The 24810-nt window shown below is 44.0% G+C and overlaps 1 protein-coding gene and 1 long non-coding RNA gene across 3 annotated transcripts in view; one reads left to right on the plus strand and one right to left on the minus strand.

Annotated features, from left to right (window-relative positions):
* The window catches only part of LOC147023471 (putative serine/threonine-protein kinase MARK-C), a 45761-nt gene extending 24601 nt beyond the window's left edge, over positions 1–21160 (plus strand). The window contains exons 13-18 of one of the 2 annotated variants that reach the window (XM_085888895.1): positions 1644–1714; positions 1854–1910; positions 3032–3262; positions 5408–5530; positions 8575–8635; positions 20778–21160. In XM_085888895.1, the coding sequence (XP_085745021.1) occupies positions 1644–1714; positions 1854–1910; positions 3032–3262; positions 5408–5530; positions 8575–8625 (533 nt within the window). In that variant the 3' untranslated portion in view covers positions 8626–8635; positions 20778–21160. Of the gene's footprint in view, positions 1–1643; positions 1715–1853; positions 1911–3031; positions 3263–5407; positions 5531–8574; positions 8636–14205; positions 15389–20777 lie in introns of those variants that run through there. The other variant, XM_085888896.1, reaches the window with a different exon arrangement.
* Positions 1–24810, minus strand: part of LOC147023472 (uncharacterized) — a 37275-nt gene that overhangs the window by 4739 nt on the left and 7726 nt on the right. Inside the window, exon 2 of the long non-coding RNA XR_015060202.1 lies at positions 11175–11243. This is a non-coding gene — a long non-coding RNA (uncharacterized LOC147023472). The remainder of the gene's footprint in view (positions 1–11174; positions 11244–24810) is intronic.

A 24810-nucleotide genomic window follows, 5' to 3' on the forward strand; every position in this document is an offset into this window, starting at 1 on the left:
GAGGCACATGCTCGACCATGTATATTAGAGGAACAAAAAGAGCAGAAAAGATGGCATCAACATCTTTAGTTTCATATTCTCATGTTCACAGTCTCATGTCCCTATAAGCAGTCTGTTGTTTTGAGCTCAACTATGAATCTTCTTCTTTCTTCTTCTTCTTCTTTCGGCTGCTCCCGTTTGGGGTCGCCACAGCGGATCATCCGTATGATCCGCATAGTGATTTGGCACATGTTTTACGCCGGATGCCCTTCCTGATGCAACCCTGTTCACCTCTTAAGACACAGGGATATGGTACACCTATTTTAACCGGGGTATACACCGGCCCAGTACACTGGTACTCATTTCGCCGACCTCGGAAGGATGACAGGCTGAGTCAACCCCCTGGTGTATTAATTCAGTGGCCCAACGGGGCTTGAACTCAGGACCTTTTGGATCCCAAGCCGCTGCCCTAACCACTGCGCCAACACCAGGATTGAGCTCAACCATGAATGTTGATCCAAATAGGAAAGTAAGTAAAAAATGTTGGAAGTCAAGGCTTGTTGCTCTGATACATGGAATATCTTTCAGTTCTGACAAATCTCAGTCTCACCATGTCACTTTGGCAGGATTGTCAAAAACAACCCACTGATCTACTTCCATGGTCAGACACAATAAGTGGTTCGGTCTCGTGACTTTATAGGCCTCACCATCAGCCACGGTGTGGATCACACATCAAAGCTGTCTTCCAAATTGAGTTGCAGACTCCATCATTCCAAATAATTCCTTAAACTCATAGCCGACAAGGTACTTCTGTGTCGTTCAATGGAGACATGGTGAGAACTTTAGATTCCACAGAATCCAGGATATCCGTTTGTTATGATGCAAGCTCTCACCTCAGTGATGAGATGGCAGCACCACAAATTGATCTGCATTCTGTGGAATATAAAGCTCTCAACACTATCAGCATATCATGTGATGAGGCTGAAACAAATGGCCAGTTACGTTCACATGGCAGAGGGAGTGGCTCCTCTCATTTCTGCAGTCTTACAAAAGAACAGAGGGTCTTGGAACACTGATGTGACAGAGAGTAACACCACCTTCAAAGTAGAACAATAGTTGCACACAAACAAGGGAATGACTGAACAGGAAGAGGAAAAAAAACAGAGGATGTTGTTCTGCACACAGAGAGTAACATGTCCAACGTCCAGATTTGCTGATTCGCAGTCGAGCTCCCCATGCCAGCTCATCCCTCTGACGATCTTCCATTCCCCCAGTACACACAAGTTCCTCCAGCAACCCCCTCTTGGTTAAACTCAATGTCCACACTTTCCACACACTTCCACTCTTGTTCCTCTTTTCTCCTATTTGTGCAACTGCCCTCTGGAAACTATTCAATCACATTCTCCCCTCCAAGATGTCAAGCAGCCGGTGGTGCACCATCATCTCATGTCATCGTCCATCCTTTCCTCAATATTTTTTCTCTCCCCTTACTCTTCCATGACTTTCGATTTTGCAAACAAATTTTATCTTTATCCTTTTGTATTTTTTTAACAATAAAACATTCAAATTTTCAAAAACAAAACAACTTTTCCTCTCCTCGTGTTTTCTGAGAAATGAAAAATCTTATTGCCTTGCCCTTGTATATTTCTGTTTCATGTGTGCAGATACACTCAAAGACCAAGTTGCTTTACGGGGAACATTTACGGAAACAGAGGCTTGGCATTTCATGGAGCAGGTGAGCTGAAAGAGCTTTTCACATCAATATGATGTTTATGACGTGTTTTGAAAGATGCCAAAGAATTGAACTCGAAATTGTAAAATCTTTGGAATGACAATCTGTCTCCATGTTTTAATATTTTATCTCCTCATTCCAGATGGCTTCTGCTTTTGCATACATGCACAGCCACAACATTGTACATCGAAATATAAAGGTAACCAACTACACCAGAACACATCGTGATATGTTCTATGTAATACTGCAATGAAAACAATTTTTTTCTGCAGCACAACAAAGGAGTGAAGGGGGAGGGAATGGGGGGGGTGGAGGGGGCAGGAAAGAACAAAATTAATGTTGTTCGGTAATATCAACAAGATGAGGGGGGAGGTGAGGGTGCTTGTCACATATCGACCATTTTTGTGCTCATTGCACAGTTCGTGAATCCTACAACTTAACGAGAAAGGAAGATAACAAAATGAAATATCTACTCCAGCTCAACTGCAGCCTTTGAAAAATAGATCCATCCATTGTTGGTGTGTGTTTAATTTTGATATCTTTATTCACCATGACATTGTGAAGATGTTGTTGAACATTTTCTCCTTGAAGGCTGTCCGTTTCTCTGTTACTAATTGCCCGATTAGTTTATCCCAATCGATGTGACCTCTCTCCTCGTACTCTCAAAATTTGCCTTCGTAAAGTCGAATAGCCTTATTCTATAATCTCAAACTCATCAACAGAATCCACCTACACACACTATGTTATGGTCACTTGACCAGAAATGCTGTTCTACCTCAACCTTCTCCACCATATTCGAGTTATTACCTAAAGGTCTAACACGCCACTCCTTCTCATGGGATTATCAACAAACCAGATTAAAATGCAATCTTCAACAACAACATCGTGATGGGTTGGATTTGTCAGTCTCAAATACACACAGAACCAACTGCATTAATTCCCTCCTTCATATCACCCCTTTCACTTGATATAATATTGTCCTTTGCCTTGATTGCTGCACCTCCTCAAATTTCTCTTTCCTATCACACCTCTACATCCTGTGGCCGTCTCGGCCTGTCTTCCAGCAAAACCAAGTCTCACTTACTGTGACTATTGTTCTTACTCCTTGTTTTCTACTCTTGCTTCAAGCTCCTCCATATTGTATAAACTCCTGACATTGGTAGAGGATGTTTATTTTGTTGTGTTTGTTTTCATGTTTCTCTTCTTGTAATTATTTTTTCTGTCTGCCTTTCACATTCAAATTTGATTCTTTCTTTTTACACATTTTATCATCAAAGGTTTGATGTTTTTTTAATGCATTGATTCCTGTTTATTCTCCAGCTCGTCAATATACTCTGCAGCAGGGGGGTCCTGAAGGTCGTTGACTTTGGCCTTGCTTTATTTTTCACACCCGGTGAAAACATTATTGCCTTTGGTGGCACACCTGGCTACATGGCACCCGAGGTCTCAGAGTTTGAGTACAAAGGTCCCCCAGCCGACGTGTGGGCGCTTGGCATCGTTTTCACAAAATTATTCCTTGGACTTCAATTTAATGGACAGGACATTATTAAAGTGAGTATTGTTTATAATGGTGTCTTGATCATGAATGTGGTGTGAAGGGGATGCTGATGCTGCTGAGGGAGTGTTGATGGTTTGGTTAGTGATGGTTGTGTTGAGTGAAGGTAGATGTTTTATTGTAGTACAGCTGATGGTTTTATGAGTGATGGTTGTGTCGAGGGTGTGTTGAATTGAGGGATTTGTTTTGTTGTGGTATATCTGATGATTTGGTGAGTGATGCGTGTGTTGAGGGTATATTGAGTTGAGGGATTTGTTTTGTTGTGGTATATCTGATGATTTGGTGAGTGATGCGTGTGTTGAGGGTGTATTGAGTTGAGGGATTTGTTTTGTTGTGGTATATCTGATGATTTGGTTAGTGATGGTTGTGTTGAGTGAAGGTATATGTTTTATTGTAGTACAGCTGATGGTTTTATGAGTGATGGTTGTGTCGAGGGTGTGTTGAGTTGAGGGATTTGTTTTGTTGTGGTATATCTGATGATTTGGTGAGTGATGGGTGTGTTGAGGGTGTATTGAGTTGAGGGATTTGTTTTGTTGTCATTGATATGATGGTTCGCCACATCCTTCACTTTTATTTTTTTGCCACAGCACATTGGCCACCATTTTTTGAACATCTCGTGTTTCTAAACATGCAATAATTCATGTTATTATTGTGGAAAGTTAGATCACAGTCATATTTTCAATTGGTATTATTACCTCACCTACACTTTAGTCAGGTGAGCTTATCCGATTGAGCAGTGTCTGGAGGTGAGTCAGTCAGTCATTCAGTCAGGGAGTCAGTCAGTGAGACCGTAAATACCTCAGTCGTTATCGCTTGATTGAACCAAACACACGGTTTTGATGAAACTTGGTCACATGCTTCGTGTCTGATGCCGAACGAAGGTGTATTGACTGCATCAAAATCTGCGCTCATTAAGCGGTTTTATGGGGGGGTTGACCCCCACCTCGCCCTCCCCACCCCCCCCCCCAAAATAGGTATTTCCTCTCTTCTCCAAAAACTACACACATGATTTCGATGAAACTTGACTACATTATTATTATTATATTATATATAATAATATTGTGTTCTCTTTGTAATTATTGTTTGTGACTGATTTTTTTTTCTTTTTTTATTTAATTTCAACACAATGCACTAAAAGTTGGGACAGTATTTTGGGCTATGTTTCATTTTGTCTGCCACAGATTTGAATTTTCCCAAATGTATTTCACTAGTAATAGGCTTCGACCGCCATCCGTGACCATGACGTGGAACGTCGGCTGAGGCCCTTATGAAAATGGGATGAAAAAGGATTTTACTGAAAGTTCCAGCAAATACAAAGTTCAAGATAATATTTTCATGCTCATTACCTTCTATGTTGTCTATTGTCCCAAACCAGCACCAATCATGTCACACCCCTGGCACGCCACGTTAATAGAGATTGGAGATGGTGCAAGTCGAGTTTTCTCGAGCTTGCGCTGAGAAAAGCTTTCAAACAAATCGAGGCCAAGCTCATGTTTCTTCCAGGGAATTCCCTGAGAACTGCAGGGAAATTAATTTGAGATTCCTGCCTTTTCCTGGTTTTCTTTGGTTCGGGTTCAAATTTGGCCTCAATCCATCTCTGGTGGTATGTGTGGATGTGGTTTGGCTTGTGCAGTGTGCTCTGTGCATCTCCTTTCTCAACACGAAGGAAAGACTCGTCAATTTCTTTTTTACGGCCTTCAAGCCATCCCACAGCCAAGTTGATGAAATTGGAAATATGTGCAGTGGTAAAAGCTATCTTCAAACAAAGTTACATGATAAGTGAATGGAAAATGCAGCGGGCGTTCCAAAAAGTCAGTTTTCTGCAGGAATGGGTTGCAGTGTGTTTCACGTATCAGGAATAAATGACATCCCATTGCTCACGCTCAGCCGAATGAACCCACAAACACTTAATATCATATTATTGAGTTGAGGATTTGTCTTTAAGTGCAAAGTGAAAACTTTTCTGTTGTACACCATTACATATTTGATGAATCAAAATGTATTTTATTAGTTGAGAGTCAAGTCAGTTATTGCATTGATGAGTGGTTCCTTGAAATATGCATATGAGGTAAATGTAAGTGTTCAATTGCGATGATTGGTTGGGATTCTATGACAAATACATTTGTTTTGCTTCTTTACAGGTTTCACCTGACACGTATGACTTCATTGTGGTATACAGTCCACCACCCTCTGTGAGTGAAGCTTTGGTGTCCCTTCTGACTGGGATGCTTCTGACAGATCCATCAGAAAGATTCACGATGCAGGTGAGGGTTTGATACAGTTATCAACTGTTTTATTTACATGAACAAGAATGTTCACATGTGCTGGGGTTGCTGACCTGTAAATGGTGGATCAAAATGTTCTTGCTCACGAGTAGTAGTGGGGCAGATCACAGCAATTTTTGAGAGGAATCGTGCAAATGATGATACAAGCATCAGATTTGGCACATTTGCTCTCCAGGGGATTCTCATCAAATCTGCCTGATTGGCCATTTGAAAATACAAGATGGTCGCCAAGTTAGCCTCCCAAAGTTGACTTTTTGCTTAGAAGTATTTGTATTTGTCCGATTTGCATGATCTAGGTGTGGATTCCTATGTTTTCAAGCCTGCTGGAGTGGATTTTCCTGTTTTTAAAGTCCCCTGACACACACTTTTTCTGATTTTGCACCACTTTAATGATTGTCATATGAAGCTCAGGCCTTTCTGCAACCAGGCCCTGGCTCGTAAATGTTCAAAGTTATGCATACCATGCGAATGTTCCTCCAGCTGCAGAGTGCTGTGCAGGGGAGCCCTGAATGAAAGCACTTGCATCTCCGGTTGCAACCTTTCTTACAGGAACACTTGGTCAGTTCCTGACAGCTGGCTGCAATAGGGGGTAGTGTTGTCCAACATATCTGCCACGTCCCTCCTTTCTGTGTTCATCCCCATTCAGTGAGATTGCTCGTGTCTGGACTGGAGATGGTTGCCTGGTCCCACATGATCCCAGCCTGATAGGCTGCACACTTTGCATGTTCTCTGAGGGCTGCCTGTGTTGATGGAATTGAGTTGTACGGCCTCTGCTTGCGGGCAAAGAGAGCCAGTCTTGCTCCATCCACACCAGTGGCTGCACTTGATCTGTCATACATGAGGACAACGAATCTCTCCAGCCTCTGCAAGTCAAGATCACGAATCAATGTTGGATGCTGGCTGAGATTGGTGAATGTTTCAGAAACATCATCAAAGACGTTCCAAGTCTGCCATGTAGTTTTCTTCCCTTTACCGTGGAAGGCAGACACGACATCACATCCAGTGAATGCATTGAAGTATGGGATCCCTCGAGCTTTCTCAGGCCCTATTGCAGAAACTACCTTATGGACTGGAATCCATCGCGCCTTGGCTCCTTGGCCAAAGGCAATCCACATGTTCTCAAGACCTAGTTCCTGTAAGGATGGCAGTACAGATATTTCTATGACTAGTACGTCCATGTCATTAGCCTTAATGATAATGGACTTGCTAACATCCGTCGTTGCATCCCTGGCGTGTACAAATATTCGAGTGTCAGCTTCTTCATGACAACATGGAGACACAGCATCCAGTGACTTCCTTGTGTTACTAATGGCATCTTCTCCTTTTGTGACAATGACTGTGCTTGTTGTCTGTGCTTCACACATCTTTTCCGCAAGGAAGTGAAACAGCTCAGTCTTGTTGCTGTCATCTCGAAGAAAGCTTCTCCAGTTACTTGGGGTCTTACTGGTTCCTGTCACTCTTCTTCTGATTCCTTGCCCCCTTTTTGACCTTGCCTCGGACTTCAGACTTGACTTCTTGTACACATCAAACACTACGTCCACCCTCTCGTACCCGGCACCATAGGATTCCACCTTTGGGATGATGTCTTCTTTAGCATAGTCATCAAATATCTTTGAAGTGCTTGGAGGTAGGGCATTGATAAGTGCTGAGCCATCAATGATGGCTGCATCTCCCCTTGGTTCTCTGTCTGGAATGTTCACTTGCGCTTCAAGAATTTCAGCCAGCTGTGACTTCTGACATGTATGAAGCTTGCCGCTGTCACTGAGAGATGCAGGGTGTGACTGATTCTCATGCTTGAAGAATTCTTGCAAGTCACACTGCCTGTTCTGGCATGAGATGAACAGTCATAAGAACAGCTGACAGTTGTCTTTCAGGACTTTCTCCTTAGAACTTCCCCCAGCTTGCTCTTGTTTGAAGAACGAAACAATATTTTTCTTGATTGGATGATAGAAAGGAGATTCACCTTTATTCTGTAGCCCCTCCATGAATGAATGGACTACTCTTTGCCCCGATGGTGATGTGTAGCTACCATTTCAGCTCGAGATGGGTCTGCAATATTCTAGTACCAGTAGGTCGGCTGATTCTTCTTGGAATGGGTTGCCCATCTCCTGCATTACTGCAGTGGGTGCTTTCACCTTTTCAAAGAAAGATTTCTGGGCACTCAGTGTCTGCTCATGGTGTCTGCTGTTGTTGGTTGCATCTCTCATACCAGACATGGCCTCCTATCCAGCTACTAGACAACTCACTTCGGGTCCAGTGACCATCCACCTACGAAGTGCTGCTGGGTCTTCTGTCAACCCAATTGCTCCTCCGTCACCTTTGATGACTGCATTATTTTGCTCGTGGGCTTGGTCGATTGCCAGGGCAGAGAATTCTCTTCTAGACTTGTGGATAACGAAGTTCCCTTTGTGAAACTCCCTGGCCACATCTGGATGTTGTTGCTCAAGCGACAACATATCTTGGAGGTGAACTGGGATCCATCACGCATAGTTGACATTGTTATTCGCAAAGAAGTAAGGTGCCAGTTCTGAAGTGCTTCACGGTACAGGTTGAAGTCTCCTTCTCCGAATGAGCGGATCAGGGTGAATATGGTGAGCTCCATGTCCAGCATCAGACTCCAGAACTGGAACTGTGGACTCTCTTGCCTCCGTTATTCACACCAATCTTCAAAGGTTAGATCTGATCTGTTAGACTTCAGAGAGGTAGTCATGGTATGCTTCCACTCCGACAGGATTGAAAACATAGGAATCCACACTTGGACATGCAAATCGGACAACTACAAATACTTCAAAGCAAAAAGTCAACTTCGGGAGGCTAACTTGGTGGCCATTTTTCAAGATGGCCGTCATCTTGGATTTTCAAATGGCCAATCGGGCAGATTTGATCAGAAAGCCCTGCAGAACAGAAATGCCAAATTTGATGCTTGTATCATAACTTGCACGATTTTTCTACTCTCTACTACACTATAGAGGTGTTTCCTGATCGTATTTATATTTGATTCCAACACATCCATTGTTTTGCAGGAGATTGTGAACCATACATGGTTCGAGGAAAATCGTCCGATGGAAGTTTGAAGGAAATCAGGTAACCTTTTGTTCTCTTCTGACATTTTCCATTCTTATTATTTCTCCCCATTTTCTCCTGTTGTAATGTTAATATTTATCATCTTTTTCCTCTGCTTTATATTTACGCCTCACATCGAGCTACACACATCAATGATGATGTGGTCATTCTTGGGGAAAATGCCAGGGCCATAGAAAAGGCCTCTTTCCATGGTACGTGTCATGTGGCAAACCATAGGAAAGAAGCAACATTGCATCGCTTGTAGAAAATGCTAAACAAGAGAAAAGAAGGCCCATTCCCTTTTGGGGTGATTTATCAATTATCTGCCAGATCACCACTGCTCAGATTTTGTGTTTACTGTCTGTTTCATTACAACATTCCTTCAGTCACCCAAAGGGCCATTGTTTCATGTTTTACATCAATTTTGTTTCAAATTGAAAGCTTTTATTGTGACGTTGACCTTCCATGTGAAGGAATATTGTGGTAGAGTAAATTTTGGGGGCAATTTGGCCAGAGGGTTGAAAACATATCAGGAACAAATATACAAGAAAGATGTGGTGCATGGTACGACACTTGTGACATCCACAAAACAAATTTGACCTTAAAAATAATGGTGGTTGAATTCAATAATAAATATGTAAATCCTCTTCAAATTTCAAGTCAATTGGAGGAAAATTAACAATTTTAGAAATTCGGCCGATGTTGTCCTTTAGTCCTCAGAAATAATTGCTGGTTGAATGCATGAATTCAATGACCTATTATGCAAATTCTGTTCAAATTTCTCGTCAACTAGATGAAACTTGATGATTTTAGAAATCTAACAAAGTTGTTGACCTTTGGCCAATGTTGACCTTTTGACCTCAAAATCAATAGGCTTCTTGCTTATGACCAAAGTCTACGATGTCGTGAAGTTTTGTGAAGATTGTTTTAAAATTGGGACCTGTCGGTGACTGACAAAGAGAAAAATCAAACAAGAAAGACGATACTTGCAAAATCCACCCCCCTCTCCTTCCCCCCCAAAAAAGTTTCCATGGATACATCAAATTGTCCATTTCATTAAGATTAAAATTGACAATCGTAATCAAAGCTCAGGTCAATCGGAATAAAATTGATTATTTTTCAGATGAAAATTGATGTTTTTAGAAGTTTGACGTTGAGTGGACCTTTGATCTTTTGATCTCAAATTGTTGGTTTCCCAATTCAGTGACCCAATATGCAAATCCTGTTCAACTATCAAGTCAATCAGATGAAAAATGATGATTTTAGAAATTTGACCTCAAACTCGATAGATTTCTCAGTTGTGACTACCTCTACAACTTGGTAGTTTCATGAAGATTGGTTTAGAATTGTGACGTGCAGGCGATTGACCAACAAAGAGAATAATAATGTCGAACGACCAAATTTACCGGCCAATATAATGCCTGCTCAGATTAAAGTCACAGCTTGGATCTTGAGAATATACCAATGGAGCTGTCAGACCTAAATCCTTTGGACATTAAGCTGATCTCACTGAGGATCCCATTCATGAAAATAGTGGCAAGCAACATGCAATTCAGGGGCCTGCAGTAAACCTTCCCATAGATCTCAAACCTGAGTGAACCCCACTGCCTAGGTTGTCATCACAAGCTCAGATGGTCCCTGGAGAGCTCAAGAGAAAGCTGAGTCACAAAAGTCACTCCACCATTATGTACGACCTGTCAAAATTCTGCCTGCTTTGCAGTCAAAGTTAAATAATCCACTGTATGAAGACATACAGATCAATACCTATTGTCTGGATGATGCAACACAAGATGATGCTGTTTTCTGGGAGGCATTGTCCTCAGAGCACTGTCCACCAATGCTACAAGCAAGCAGTAAAGCTATCCATCCATTGGGACCATACTCTGTATAGAGCATCGGTGCTGCTGAAGCAGTCCCCCAAGCCATTTGGGCACAATTCAGGATGCGTCACCACTCCGACACAGGATACTCGAATGGCTCAATCATCCCAGCCAGCTGGTATTCATTTTGCTGACCTCAGGAGATGACAGACTGAGTCAACCCCACCTGGTATTAATTCAACGAACCAGCTGGATTTGAACTCAAGACCTTCGGATCCCAAGCTCGCCATCCTAACCTTAATTAAGCCAAAACCTGGCATTGTTATCTGAATAACCCTGGTGCTCCGCTCAATGTTATCCCCCATTTGGTACCCAGCACACGATCATAGCCAGAAAGCGCTCCCAGAAACTCACACTCCATGTTAATTCTGGAGCTCCATTGCGCAGCTAAGTTTGGGGGCAAATGAGGCCATTTTTGCCTTCAGAGCCTCGAAAGGGGCAGGACTACATCTTGGGAAAGCATCTGTGCACCAATGAGAATGCTGGGAAATGCCTACCAATCGTTCTGATCAGACTTTGGGCTCCTCTCTCGCCAGATGTCTAAAAAACACAACACTGGACAATCAGATGGACAGGAATTATATGCTATGCATCATTTTGTCCCAACTTTTATATAATAGTGTGTATAATTGCATGTACATGTCAGTTAAATGTTGATTTGTGTTAAATTGAACACTCACGTGCAAGCTTGGTGTCCAGACTTAACAACCGTCCGGATATGTCCTCCCATGTGGGAGGATGGTGCTCCACTGTATTGGGAGGGGGAAGAGCAAGGAAGGGACAAAGAGAGAGAAAGAGAGGGGTGGTGGGGGACGGGGGTAGGGGAGTTAGCAGAGCGAATATGTTATGCTTTATGAACAACACACACACACACACACACACACACACACACACACACACACACACACACACACACACACACACACACACACACACACACACACACACACACACACACACACACACACACACTAGTACTTGGCTGATATCAGCAATGTTTCGGGAATCGGCAGCTTGGAGTCAGTGTGATTACTGACTTCAGTACGCACTGTATACAACCCAAAAACTTTGAGTAGTTCTCACCAAAAACAAGGTTGCATTTATTTTAACATTTCAGGGATATGTTCACAAACATTAATCTTTATCAACAGCTGTGTGTGACGGGTCATCAAAAAAAATTTGGCTCGGTAATTTAGAAAACACGTTAATACGGCAAACGGCTTGGAAATCAGTTGTTATTTCACAACTTGCTTAGAATGACGGAGCATGAACAACTCGCTCAGGATGCTGGAGCAAGAACAACTCGCTCAGGATGACGGAGCACAAACAACTCGCTCAGGATGATGGTGCACGAACCACCAGCTCAGGATGACGGAGCACGAACCACTCACTCAGGATGACGGAGCACAAATCACTCGCTCAGGATGACGGAGCATGAACCACTCGCTCAGCATGACAGAGCATGAACCACTCGCTCAGGATGATGGAGCACGAACCATTCACTCAGGATGAGGGAGCACGAACCACTCACTCAGGATGAGGGAGCACGAACTACTCACTCAGTGTGCCGGAGCAAGAAGCACTCACTTGAAATGACGTGTTGCGGCATAAGCGTCCGCAGTGAGTGAACGATTTGCTCAGAACGTTACTGCTTTGGACTGAAGGGTGCTCGGCAAGTGGCTTAAGCACTCAAGCAAACACTCCAATTAAATGGATGATAAGTAACGGCTGGCCTGGCTGTGACTGCATACCATGTAGGATCCCTTCAATTTTAAAGCCAGTCTTCACTATACATGCAGCAGTTAAAGAAATAAAATGAATTTGTTCAAATAATGACTTTATCCAGAAAAGAATTGCTGTTTAATGCAGAATAACCCTGAAGATATCACAAAGTTTAATCGCCCATGAAATAAACATTGCAGTTAATCCGTCATGTTGCCTGCTCGTTTGTGCACGCGTCTCGTGGTACATCGTTCGCGGTCCATGCAAACGTTATAACTTAATTTTAAAACGTCCATTTTTCACCAGATTTGCTTCGTTTCCCTGAAGAGCACCTCGAGAAACATCTGAAAATATAGACGCAGATATGGCAGACGCTGTGGATAAGCATTCCCTCTCAGGGACAGGGCACAGGGTCTCGCAGTGAATGCATCAAATCATACAGCCCAATGAAGCTGGTTAATTTTGGTGCATTCCTAAATTTCTTGCTCACTCATTATAATTCTCCAAACAGTAGAAAAAGAAAGTTTAATGCTCTGGAAATTTCACATTTTTTTGTGTTTGTAAGGAGAAAGAGGGAACATAACTTTACTTGCTTAATGGAAATAGGTATATAGCGTTAGTTAGAAGAATCGTTATTTCTTTAAATTTTCAGATTTCACTCTAGATTTTGACACTCATTTAGTCTGGATGATATCCGACCCTCAAAAGCAATATATTTTGATGAAACACTTTAATTAGTCTGTGAGAGGAGATCATGGAAAATCATATCATATAATGCGTGAAATCACTCCAAACTCCTAATTTGAAAACTATAGCACTTACAAAAGCGATGTATCCAGCGGTTCGTTGCGATGACGAACAGGCATTTGATAATTATATGAGTGAGGAAAGTGAAAAAAAAAACTTCATCATGAAGAAGTCGTTGTGACCTGTTCTAAGTCAAGGCATGGTTGAGCAGGCCAAAAAACATGGTGGCTTCAGACCCCAGCAAAGTTACCTCGGATACGTCTTAAGACCCCAAAGAGCGAGGTGGCTGTGAATGCTCCTGATAAAGGATATAATTTAATAAGTCCGTTAGTTATCTACGAAAGGGGTGTTTAATTAACCCAAACACCAGATTTTCACTCATGCACTTCCTTGGAGTTCCCTTCGTATGCATGCAAAGTTTCAGGCTGTGAGGTTTCATTGTCTTGGAGTTATGGAGGAGACACACACACATACACACACACACTGACAAACTGTCATTTATGAGTCCACAAGACGAAAAAAGGCAGAAGGGCAGTAAGATAGAAGTATACAAAGATGACAGAAAACAAGGAATAACAAAAATCCAGAGCAGTAGAAACTCCACAACATCAAGAAGCAAGACATGAAGTGAACACAGCAGCAATGACTACTTCCAGAGCAACTGAAACTTCTCAACAGCAAAAATGCAAGATTAGAAGCAAACACAGCCACAATGACTGCATTCTGCCCTCCCGTACCTGCAATCTCCCAGTCATTGTGTTGTACTTCAGTCCATTGTCCAAACTATCTCGTTCAGGAGGACACAGTTCAAGCCGATGAAACCTTTGTCGCTCCTGTGTGAAGCGGGGCCATCGCCGTAAAATACAAAACACACAGGAAATGGCGCTTTGTGTTGAGGCGCGGCGGTGATGGTCATGTTTAACCCTCGACCAGTCAAAGATCCCCGGGGGGTTAAGCACATGCTAAGGTAAGCCTTGGTGTTATTTTCTGTCTCACACCTGTCTCTCTCTCTTTCTCTTTCCTCCTGCTCCTCTCTGCCCATCCCATTCCCTCTCTCTGTCCCCTCCCCCACCCTCTCTGTACCCCCCTCTCTCCATCCCTCTATCACCCCATTTCCCCCCTCCCACATCTCTCTGTCCCCTCTCCAGTATTCCCATCAGCGAAGTGACATAAATATATATGGCATATTTTTGGCCCAATATCTCAATGATGAATAATCACTTCAATAATTCTCGTATCCAGATCCGGATTTGGATCCTCACCAAAATCGAATCACGTCGTCATGGTCACACACCCAACGTGTCCAGCAAGCTTCATCTGAATCCGACCACAACTTTTTGAGGCAATATTTTATGGCTGGATGCCCTTTCATCACCTCTTACAACATGCAGCGATATGGTGTACCTATTCCAACCAGAGCACACACCAGGACCAGCACACCGATACTCATTATTGGCGACCTCAGAAGGATGACAGGCTGAGTCGACCCCATATGGTGTTAATTCAGCAGCCAATGGGACTTGAACTCAGGACCCCATGATCCCAAGCCAACCACCCCAACCACTAAGCAAACACCAGGCCTGGGGGGAGGGGAATGGGGATGAAATGGGGGGGTGGTCACCAGGGTGTTAAAAAAACTGGAGCGAAGTCAATGGAGTGCCATCGCAAATCCTCACTTCCCACCTGAAGCAAATTTGAAAGATGGCAAAAAGTTCCACCAGGAATGAACCTATTTCAGCCACTATCCAGTCATAATTGCTCAGGAATATAATATCCTCAAAAGGATTCTCACAGCTTGTGAAAGTGCTCACCACAGACTGGGGTTCTGTGCTTGATCACATCGACAACAACAGCTCAAGCACAAACACCTTTGTGGATGTCTACTACTCAGATCATCATGCGACCTTCCATTATATGACTCTCTACATGTATAAGCCACCTTGCCTCTGGTCTAGTCACTTGTTTGTTTTATGTTTTTTTGTAATTGTGATTTATTTTGTGGTGTGGTATTTCTGTGTGTAGTGTGATGTGTCCCTGTTATAAGTGCAACCCCTCCTCAGCGTGGTAACCAGGTGAACAGCAGTGTATCACTGCGTGCTGGCTAATGGAGCTACGATATCATCATCATACTCAAGGATTCCAATGAACCTGGGCACAGAGTGCCAGCTCATGTTGTCTGAATGTTCCCTTGGTGCTCACCTTCAGAGAACTTGCAGCACTCCAGGTGAAAACGAAGTCTCCACAGAGAGCAAAGCAAGACCAGGGACTTCCGGTTCAGGGTATTTTTGCACGTGTGGTGAAATCTGAGTTGCTCATTTCCACCCCATAAAGCTGAGTTTTCCGAAACTGATTTGTTGTGTTTTTGTTGTTGTCTCTTTCATCTCGGTGTTTCATTTGTTTCGTATTGTTCAAGGCCAAGGTGATACGGCCTTCCCTCGGATAGAAAGTGTATCTTGCGTTCTTGCATTTATCCTGGGTATATTCTGGGGAATCTTGCTTCCATTTCCTAACACTATCTTGTATCCTCTCCTTGCTTCAAAAATGAAAACAAACAAGCAAAAAATATTTTATTTTTCACTTCATAACGATTCTCATTTCTACCTGAATTTCCTTCAGCTTCTCGTTCTACATTTCCTCCAACTCTTTTCTGAAAATTGAATCTACATTAAATAAATTAATAAATATAAACACTTCTTAAAAAAAATAAATCATTTTAATAATGTATTTCAACCCTTGTCCCAATCTCCTTTATCAATGCTATACATGTTATTCTTCTCCACCACGATATATGTTTCTTACTCTTCTTCAAAATAATTATTTTTCTGAGCTGTATGTCTGCTCGGCACTTGGTCCACAAACCCTACCCTCCCTCTTCCTCCCTCTTCCCCGCTCTTCCCCCCTCCACCCCTCCGACCCCTGATCATACAGTGCAGCGTTTCTCCATGTGTTCAACAAGTGATCTTAAATCTCCGTTTGTCAAAGTTGGGAAGTTTGAATCAGAATAAGCATCCACCCCCCCCAAACACACCCTTCAAAGCTTATTGTCCCCCCCCCAACCTACCCCCGAAATGATTCCCTCTGACCCCACACACACAATCCTTCCTCCACACACCTCACACAAACAAACCAAAAACTTCTCCCTTATCTATGGCACCAAGATTATCCCCTGCACCCTACACTCTCAAACCCTCACCCACACTACACACTCTCAAACCCTCACCCACACCCCACACTCTCAACCCTCACCTGCACTGCAAACATTCAATCCTTCCCTCACCCCACACACACTAAAACCTTCGCCTACACCCCAGCCACTCAAACATTCCTCCATACACCACAAACTCAAAGCTTCCCTCGTGCCACACACACTCAAACCTTCTCCCACACCAAATACACTCAAACCTTAGCCTCACCTTGCCCATGAGAATCCTCCCCCTCCCCATCTTGCACCCTCCCAACACCTCCTCCTCCTCTATCTCTCAATGTGTGAACCTCAAACATCTGAGGTCTCTATTCAAACCTGACATATCTCTCACTCCACGCCACTGCTGATAAAACAGACATCATCTGTTTAACGGAATCCTTCCTCCCATAGGACATCCCTGACTCCAGAGTGTCTCCCCCTGGTTATTGTCTCCTCTGATTTGATAGTTCTGAACTCCACCCCAACAGTGGAGTTGCACTTTACATCAAGCACTCTATTTCTCAATTGCCCTTGTTCTGGCTGCAACTTCCATTCTGCTCCCACCTCTTCTTCACCTGTGTATCGTATTGTCCTCCGAACAGTGACGATGCCATCCATCTACATCTCTCAGACAAAATGGGCAAACTTTTAAGCACTCATCCCCCCAACTCTGTTTTCCTCATATGTGGCAATTTCAATTGTCACCAATGTAAATTGGTTGGGTGTTGTACCTCTTTCACCAGCAATGGCAGGACCAGCAAAGGACTTATGTTGGGACTGACTCAATTTGTTTCAATTGTCACCAATTTAAATTGGTTGGGTGTTATACCTCTCTCACCAGCAATGGCAGGACCAGCAAAGGACTTCTGTTGGGACTGACTCAATCTGTTATCTTTCTAACCCAGATTTCTCCCAATGGCAAAGCCTCCCTCTGGACTTGGTGATGACCAACTTTCCTGCAAAGGTCTCCTGCTGTTCCTCTAATAATGTGCTTGTTAAAGTCAACAACTCTTTGGCTATTCTCAGAGAGCTGCCTCAATGCCGGCAGTCTGGCATTTCCCTCAAGCAGATTGGCAGGGACTGCAAACAGTCATCTCTCTTCAGGACTCGTCTCCCCTTTCTATTGCCCCTGATGTTAACTCAACCAGGGAATCCTTCCACAGAAACCTGTTCTTTCTCATGCACAGATTCATCCCGTCTCACCTTCAGGCCCATAGTACATTCTGTGGTGATGCAGTTGTTCTGAAACAACTTGCCTTACTTCTCTCCTGGAAGGCTAATCTGACTGAAGGCAATCTCAGTGCATTCCAAAACTCCACAATAAGTATGTGTCCACTCTCATTAGAGCCAGAAAAGAACATCTGTCCAACATCAAGAATGGACTTTCAAATGTGTCTCCCTCCTCGAGAACCTGGTGGCCCCTTTTTAAGTATGTCTCTCAAGTATGCTCCCCTTCCATCCCTTCCCACTCTAAAAATAGCCCCACAGCCGACTCTCCCAGTGAGAAGGCTGAATGCTTCAATTCTGTGTTTGCTTCCAAATATTGTGACCCCAACCCCTCGCTCTGCCCTGCTCCCTGTCTGGTACCCATCCTACCCTGTCCTGCTCTTGTACTCTGTCTTTTACACCTGAGAAGGACAAATTTATTTCAACCTTCGTCTCTGAGTCTGCCACTATACCAGACGGTATCTGCTCAGGTGTCCTAAAAACCTGTTCTGCTGCTTTTGCACATCCTTTCTCTGCACTTTTCACCCTGTCATTTGCATTCAGCCATCTTCCATCTGTTTGGAAATCCACCAACATCACTGCCTTACATAAACTCGAATGGCACTCAGTAGATCACATACCTCCACCGAGCTGAAGAGTTGAAGTTTGTGTCCCACAGACAGGCCGGATCTGGATCCGGACCTGAACCAAAATCATTCTCGTCAACTAACCGAGTTTATAAATATTGCATGACATATCGTTTTTGGCCCCATCTCTCATTGGTGAAGAATCACTGAGAAAATTAAAAAAAATTCTCGTATCCGGATTCGGATCATCACCAAAATGGAATCGATTTGTTCTTGTCACACCCAACCTGTCCACCAAGTTATGTCCAAATTAATCCATAACGTTGAGATATCGTGCTATATGTCTTTTTTGACCCCATCTCTCAATGGTGAAGAATTGTTTGACACCCCAGGCCCAACCTGTGAATCCATGACTCCACAGGCCTGACCCAGACATCTATTGACGTCTGACTCACAGCCAGCAGAGACATGAATATCACTGCCAAGGTAAGGGAATCTCTCCGTGACCACAACATCCACAAACAGGTACAGACAAGATTGCAGCATCCAGGATGTCAGTGAAAGCCTAGATCTTAGTTTTGACCGAGAAAACCCGTAATCCCAGGTCCTCCAACTCCTCATTCAGCACCTCGAGGGCCCCCAAAAGGATATTCAGTCTCCGCAAAGATGACTGCATCATCTGTAAAATCAAGGTTAGAGATCATGACATTTCCAAACGATGCACCGCAGCTTGATCTCTCTGACATCCTCCCCAGAATCCAGTCCATGCAAGCGCTGAAAAGTGTGGGGGCCAGTACACACCCCTGATGAACTTCAGTAACAACTGGAAATAAGTCACAGATGGTATCACCACATCTCACTCCACTCTCAGTACCAGTGTATAGTTCAGACATCAGATTCATCAGTTTTGGTGGCACCCCACGAAGACCAAGAATCCTCCAGAGGGCATCCCAATTCACTGAATTGAATGATTTGCAGATATCAACATAGACTGCAAGCAGCCCCTGCCGAAACTCTCATCTGTGTTCGGTGAGGACCCGCAGAGCAAGGATGTCCTCTTTGGTTGTCATGTTTTGGTCAATCGTTGACCTCTTTGGTACAAAGCCTGACTGCTCTTTGGTGTAAAGCCTGAGTGCTCTGGATGCTGGTGCTCAAGTACATGGTGGCAAACCCCCATCAATATATAATTATCCATGCAAAGACCTTGCCCAGCACTGCGAACAGCGTCACCCCTCGGTTTTTGTTGCAGTCCTGGCGATCACCCTTTTCTTTCCAGAGAGGGACAACGAGGCCCCTCTTCCAGTCACTTGGGATGATGCCTGTGTTCCAGGCAGAGCACATAACTGCATGCAACGACATAAGCACAGCATTTCCATGAACCTTGAGAAGATCAGCATGGATGCTGCAGAAACATTTTATCATGATGGGCTTGGGGGTGACAAAATAAATAAATTGATGATGATTAAAACCTGATATTAAAATAAAATATATTAATCCTGAAATAAATGTACTCAAATATGATATGATGTTTTGAGTTTGTATCCATTTGGAATTAACATAATTATACTTCTCTGTATGGAAAGATCACCTGTATATTAAATGTGTAAACAGGTTGAACTTTTCCAGTAAGTTGAATATAAAGAAGAATTTCCTGTCATGTGGAACTATCTTGAGAATTTTGTATGGAAGACACAAACAAGTTGGAATGTGGATTTGAGAAGGTGTCCAGATGTATTCATGAAGCTCTGGTCGCTTCAAGATAATATATCTTCCCAGTTTTGGGAGAAGCAGACTGATTTTTAACCGCCATAAGATGGAAACTTGTTTTAATGGCCACTAGGATTGGCGTTTGACGTCATTCGAGCAATCTGTGTGATTAATATGTCTGGGTTTGAATATGTGTTCCAACCATTTAAGCAGGAGCTGTCAAAGAAGACTGAAGATGAAGATTCACTCATGAAAAGTGTGTTTCTGCTCGGATTTTACGAAAAGTATCTATAATCAGACTGTAGCTACACCAGAAGGCCCAAAAGTGGTTATTTGAATTGAACTTAAAAACAAACTTTATAACAACTGAGTGAGTGGGTGTGTGTGGTGTATAATGATAATCACGACTTTTTTAAAGGAGATATGCGACATTTAAGAATCATTTTATCAAAGCTCTTTCTCTTCGTACGAAACGGGAGGATTTATATAATTTGCGTTGACATAACAAATCGAGTTGAACGTAAGATCCAGTTAGTGACTTACCAGTTACCACTGTGTGAAGTTGGACACGGACGAAGCAACTTCAACAAACACATTAGGAAATCTGGTCATCTGGCTGAGCTCTGGACTCGATTACCGTGATACGATCGAAAGAGAAGAGCACTTGACTGAATCGGGAATTGATATTTTAATCATTTTTTGTTGCCCAATTTGAACGAACTTGATACTGAACCCCGCAGGAGAATGGTGAGTCATGGCGCTCAAATTTTGGGCTAACATGAACCGTTTTGGCTGTATTTCGGGAACATACATACATACATACATACATACATACATACATACATGATGAGAGTTTTAGTAATTCAGTACATAGATATCTTGAGAATTTTGTCTGGAAGACAGAAACAAGTTCGAATGTGGATTTGAGAAGGTGTCCAGTTGTATTCACGAAGCTCTGGTCGCTTCAAGATAATATATCTTCCCAGTTTTGGGAGAAGCAGACTGATTTTTAACCTACATAAGATGGAAACTTGTTTTAATGGCCATTGGAGTTGGCATTTGATGTCATTCTAGCATTCTGTGTGATTAATATATCTGGGTTTGAATATGTGTTCCAACCATTTAAGCAGAAGCTGTCAAAGAAAACTGAAGATAACGTTCACCTGGGAATTGTCAAGACCAGCGAACTGGCGTCAGCGTCAGAAAATTATTAAAAAACTGTCTTACTGGAAACTACATAAAGACGAAGATTCTCCGTTTATGTTGAGAGATCATGAGTAAATTTGTCTGTCCAGGATCTCCTGTGCTGGCACATATAATCTGTTTGTTTGTTCAATAAATGTTTTAAAATTGTACTGACGTTCTGTATCTGTATTTACAATGCCACAGATCCCAGGAACTTTACCCCATTTCAACCGGTTCACCGCAGCCTGTGTTTCCACAAACGAAGGTGGATCACAGTTGATTTGAGGGTCAGCAACAGGGATAGTGACACTCCTGACATCCAACTCGACAGCTGGTGGATCATCCTGGTATAGCCACTCAAAGTAACTGGCCCAGCGGTAACACCAATGATCCATCCATCCATCCATTGGGACAATACTCTGTGCAGAGCGTTGGTGCTACCTAAGCAGTCTCCTTGGCTGTTGGGCACAATCCTGAACGGGCCGCCACTCTGACACAGTGTACCAGCAAGCTGGCACTCAGTTTGCCTCCCTCGGAAGGATGACAGGTCAAGTTAACCCCACCTGGTATTAATTCAACAGCTGAGCAGGATTTGAACTCAGGACCCTGGGATCCCAAGCCCACCACCCTAACCATTAAGCCAACACCAGGCATACATCAATGATGGAGGTCTTGAAGGCACTCCACAACTCTTCAGGATTCTCCAAAGCACCCAGACCTCCCCCCCCCAAATCCCTACTCAGCCTGTTTGCAAACTCCTCAGCTACCCATTAATCCTTGAACTTGCCGACATCCAGCTTCGGCTGGGATGGTACCATTCTCACATATTTAAGCTACAACTTCAGAGTTGCCACAACAAGCCTGTGGACGGTATCAAGAAAATGTGCACTCTGGTAGACCTTGCAGTTCTGGATCATCCTCCAGCAACTATCAATGAGCACATGGTTATTCTCCTTTGCCACACCACCAGCGTTGGAATACCAAGTCCAGCGATGAGCCTGTGGGTGCTGAAACCATGAACCAGCCTGTCGAAGTCCATGACTTCCTGCAAAGTCAAGGAGCTTAGTGCTATTCTGGTTCACAATTTCAGACCCATGGAGACCAACACATGCCTCATAACCATCCCTATCAGTTCCAGTCGATGTATTGAAATCCCACAAGACGAGAAGAGTATCTCGCCTGGGGCACTGATCAACCACAGACTCGAGTGTGGCACAGAATGCATCCTTCACGGTGAGATCACTCGCCTCAGTCAGAGTAGAGACCAGGGAAACGACACCCAAGGAGTGACGAGTCCTTAGTCTCACAATACGCTCGTTAACTAGTGTAACCTCAATTATCATTGGAGTCAGCTTACTGGACACAGCTACAGCAACTCCTTGGGCATGGTAACCATCAGAGCAACCAGACTAATAGTAGGTGCAACCACCTGCCAGTATATCACCACTATCCGGTCTCCGAACCTCAGAGAGTGTTGCAGTACCTATGTTCAAACGCTTGAGCTCAGATGATAACAGAGACAGGTGATCATCCTCTCTTCGAGATAGGACATTCCAGGCACCCACCCAAAGGGACTGCCTCAGGTTAACCTAAGGAGACAGCCGTCTGGTGAACAACACCTCTGTACCACCCCGACACACTTTTGTGTGCTTTGCGGAGTGAAGTGTTTTGTGGTGGCCGGAGTGCAAATTCTGCCACCAGACTCCTAGGGAAGGTAACCAACTGCAGGAGGACATCCAGACACAGTTGGCACCACATATGGATGGCCGTTGGCTTGCAAGCAGCTCCTCCACCCTTTGGCACGTTTTGTATTCAATTGTGGTGGGTGTCCACGGCCATACATCTTCCACATCAGGGGGATTTACCTGGTGGGGGAGCTGGTTTCATCACCAACACTCAACCATGAACAGGTTTGTCCAGGTTTTATATGATACCTTCCTGCAGGTCACAGATTTGATCTGGCCTGACCTGACCTGACCTGACAATCTGGGCTTGGGGCCGCCGTATCAGGCAGGCTGTTTTGTGCTGACTGTCACAACACAGTGCAGAGAGCCTGTCCTCAAGCAGTCCCCCAACCCAAGCCTCCAAATAGCCAGATTACAGGTGTGCACCATTATGACCAGCGATAGCTTGTGTGCACATTGCAGAAACTTTGACACCTTATTTTTCTGTGCATCAGGATGCATGTTGCTCCATTTATCGTATTTTATTTGAACTCCGCGTGAAAACAGATAGACAGGGGTGAAAACTTAACCTCCATCGACCTTCGTTGATGGAGGTAAAAAAATAAAAACGCTTCAAAAATGTAGTTTAAAATGTCTTACTCTGCTTATTACCCATTCATTCTTCTTCTTCATCAAAATCTCTTCCTTTTCTTTTCCACAAGGCTTATTTCCTAAAACCACTTTATTCCTAAACACTTAGTTCATCCAGCCTCCTCTTTCAACTTCAGCCGGATTTTCCCAATGTCTTCAACCAAAAACATTCGTCCCACCCCACCTATGAAGTCGCAGGTTCACCAGTTTGGAAATCCTGAGACGTCCACTTTGCATAGGTTGTGTGAACGTGACAAAAATTTCCCCTTCAAGTCCATTCATGGTGTCGAACCCCTTCATGTCAGTGCCCTCCCCCCATCTTATCTGCTTCCCCATTATTCCACCCCATCTTTGCTTCATTGCTTCCCCTTCATCAAACCCCCTCTCTGCTTCCCCCTTGTCTCCCTCCCCCTCAGCTTCTCCTCATTCTGCCCCTCCCAGCTTCCCCCTTCCTCCTGTCCCCTCTCTGCGATTCCCCCTTTCCCTCACTCTCACGCTTTTCCCCCGCCCGCTTCACCCCGTTCCCACACCCTCCCTGCTTCTTCCCACCTTGCATCCTCTCCTTGCTCCTTTCCACCTTCCTACTCATTATCAGCAGCTCCTCCTCCCTTGTCCATAATTATGTGGATTGAAAACATCCGAGGCCTCCAACTTGACAGATCTCTCAATCCAGGCTGCTGCCGATAAACCACTCATCATCTGTTTAACAGAATCCTTCCTCCCACTGGACATCCCTGACTTCTTAGAGTCTCTCCCTGTACTGGGTATTGTCTCCTCTGGTTTGATCAATTTGAACCACTTTCTATGTACATTGGATTTGTATTCTATGATGTACATTCTATGTACATTGGATGCAGTGGAATTGCTATGTTCATCAAAACCTCCATTTCTCACTCTCCTTGTACTGCTCTTACACCTCCCAAACCTCAGGAATACCTCTGGCTGTGAGTTCCCCTCCTCTCCCACATCCTGTTTGTCTGTGTGTTGTCCTGTCCCCCAAGCAGTGATGACTCCATCTACAACATACTCAGAACCAGCTTTTGACCCCCCCCTCTCTCCCCCCCTCTCCCCCTCTCTCCCCCTCTCTCCCCCTCTCTCCCCCTCTCTCCCCCTCTCTCCCCCTCTCTCCCCCTCTCTCCCCCTCTCTCCCCCTCCCTCCCCTCCCTCCCCCACCCCCTCCCTCCCCCTCCCCTCTCTCTCTCTCTCTCTCTCTCTCTCTCTCTCTCTCTCTCTTATGTGATCATTTCAGTTGTCACCATGCAACTTGGCTGGGTGCTTGGTTCCTCTTTCACCAGCCATGGTACTTCAGCAAAGGATTTCTGTGACTCCATGGGACTGGCTCAATCTGTAAATTTCCCCATTTGGATTTCTGTCAATGGAAAATCCACCATTCTGGATTTTGTGATGACCGACCTCCCTGCCAATGTATCTTGCTCTTCCTCTGCCCCAGTTTGTTCATCTGATCATGTGCTTGTGAAGGTCAACATCTCTCTTGCCATTCTCAGCTGGAGAACAGCCTCAGCACCAGCAAGTTTGGCAGCTCACTCAGGTAAAATAGCAGGGGGTCTAGTTCTCCTCGTCTAGTTTGCCTGAGTGAACTGCCAGATACTGCAAGCAGTCATTGTACTTCAGGACGAGACTTCTTTATCTACCACCCCTGATG

The sequence above is a fragment of the Eptatretus burgeri genome, chromosome 7 (genome assembly GCF_056783735.1).
Source record: "Eptatretus burgeri isolate ZD-2024b chromosome 7, Ebu_testis_v1, whole genome shotgun sequence".
Classification (NCBI taxonomy): domain Eukaryota; kingdom Metazoa; phylum Chordata; class Myxini; order Myxiniformes; family Myxinidae; genus Eptatretus; species Eptatretus burgeri.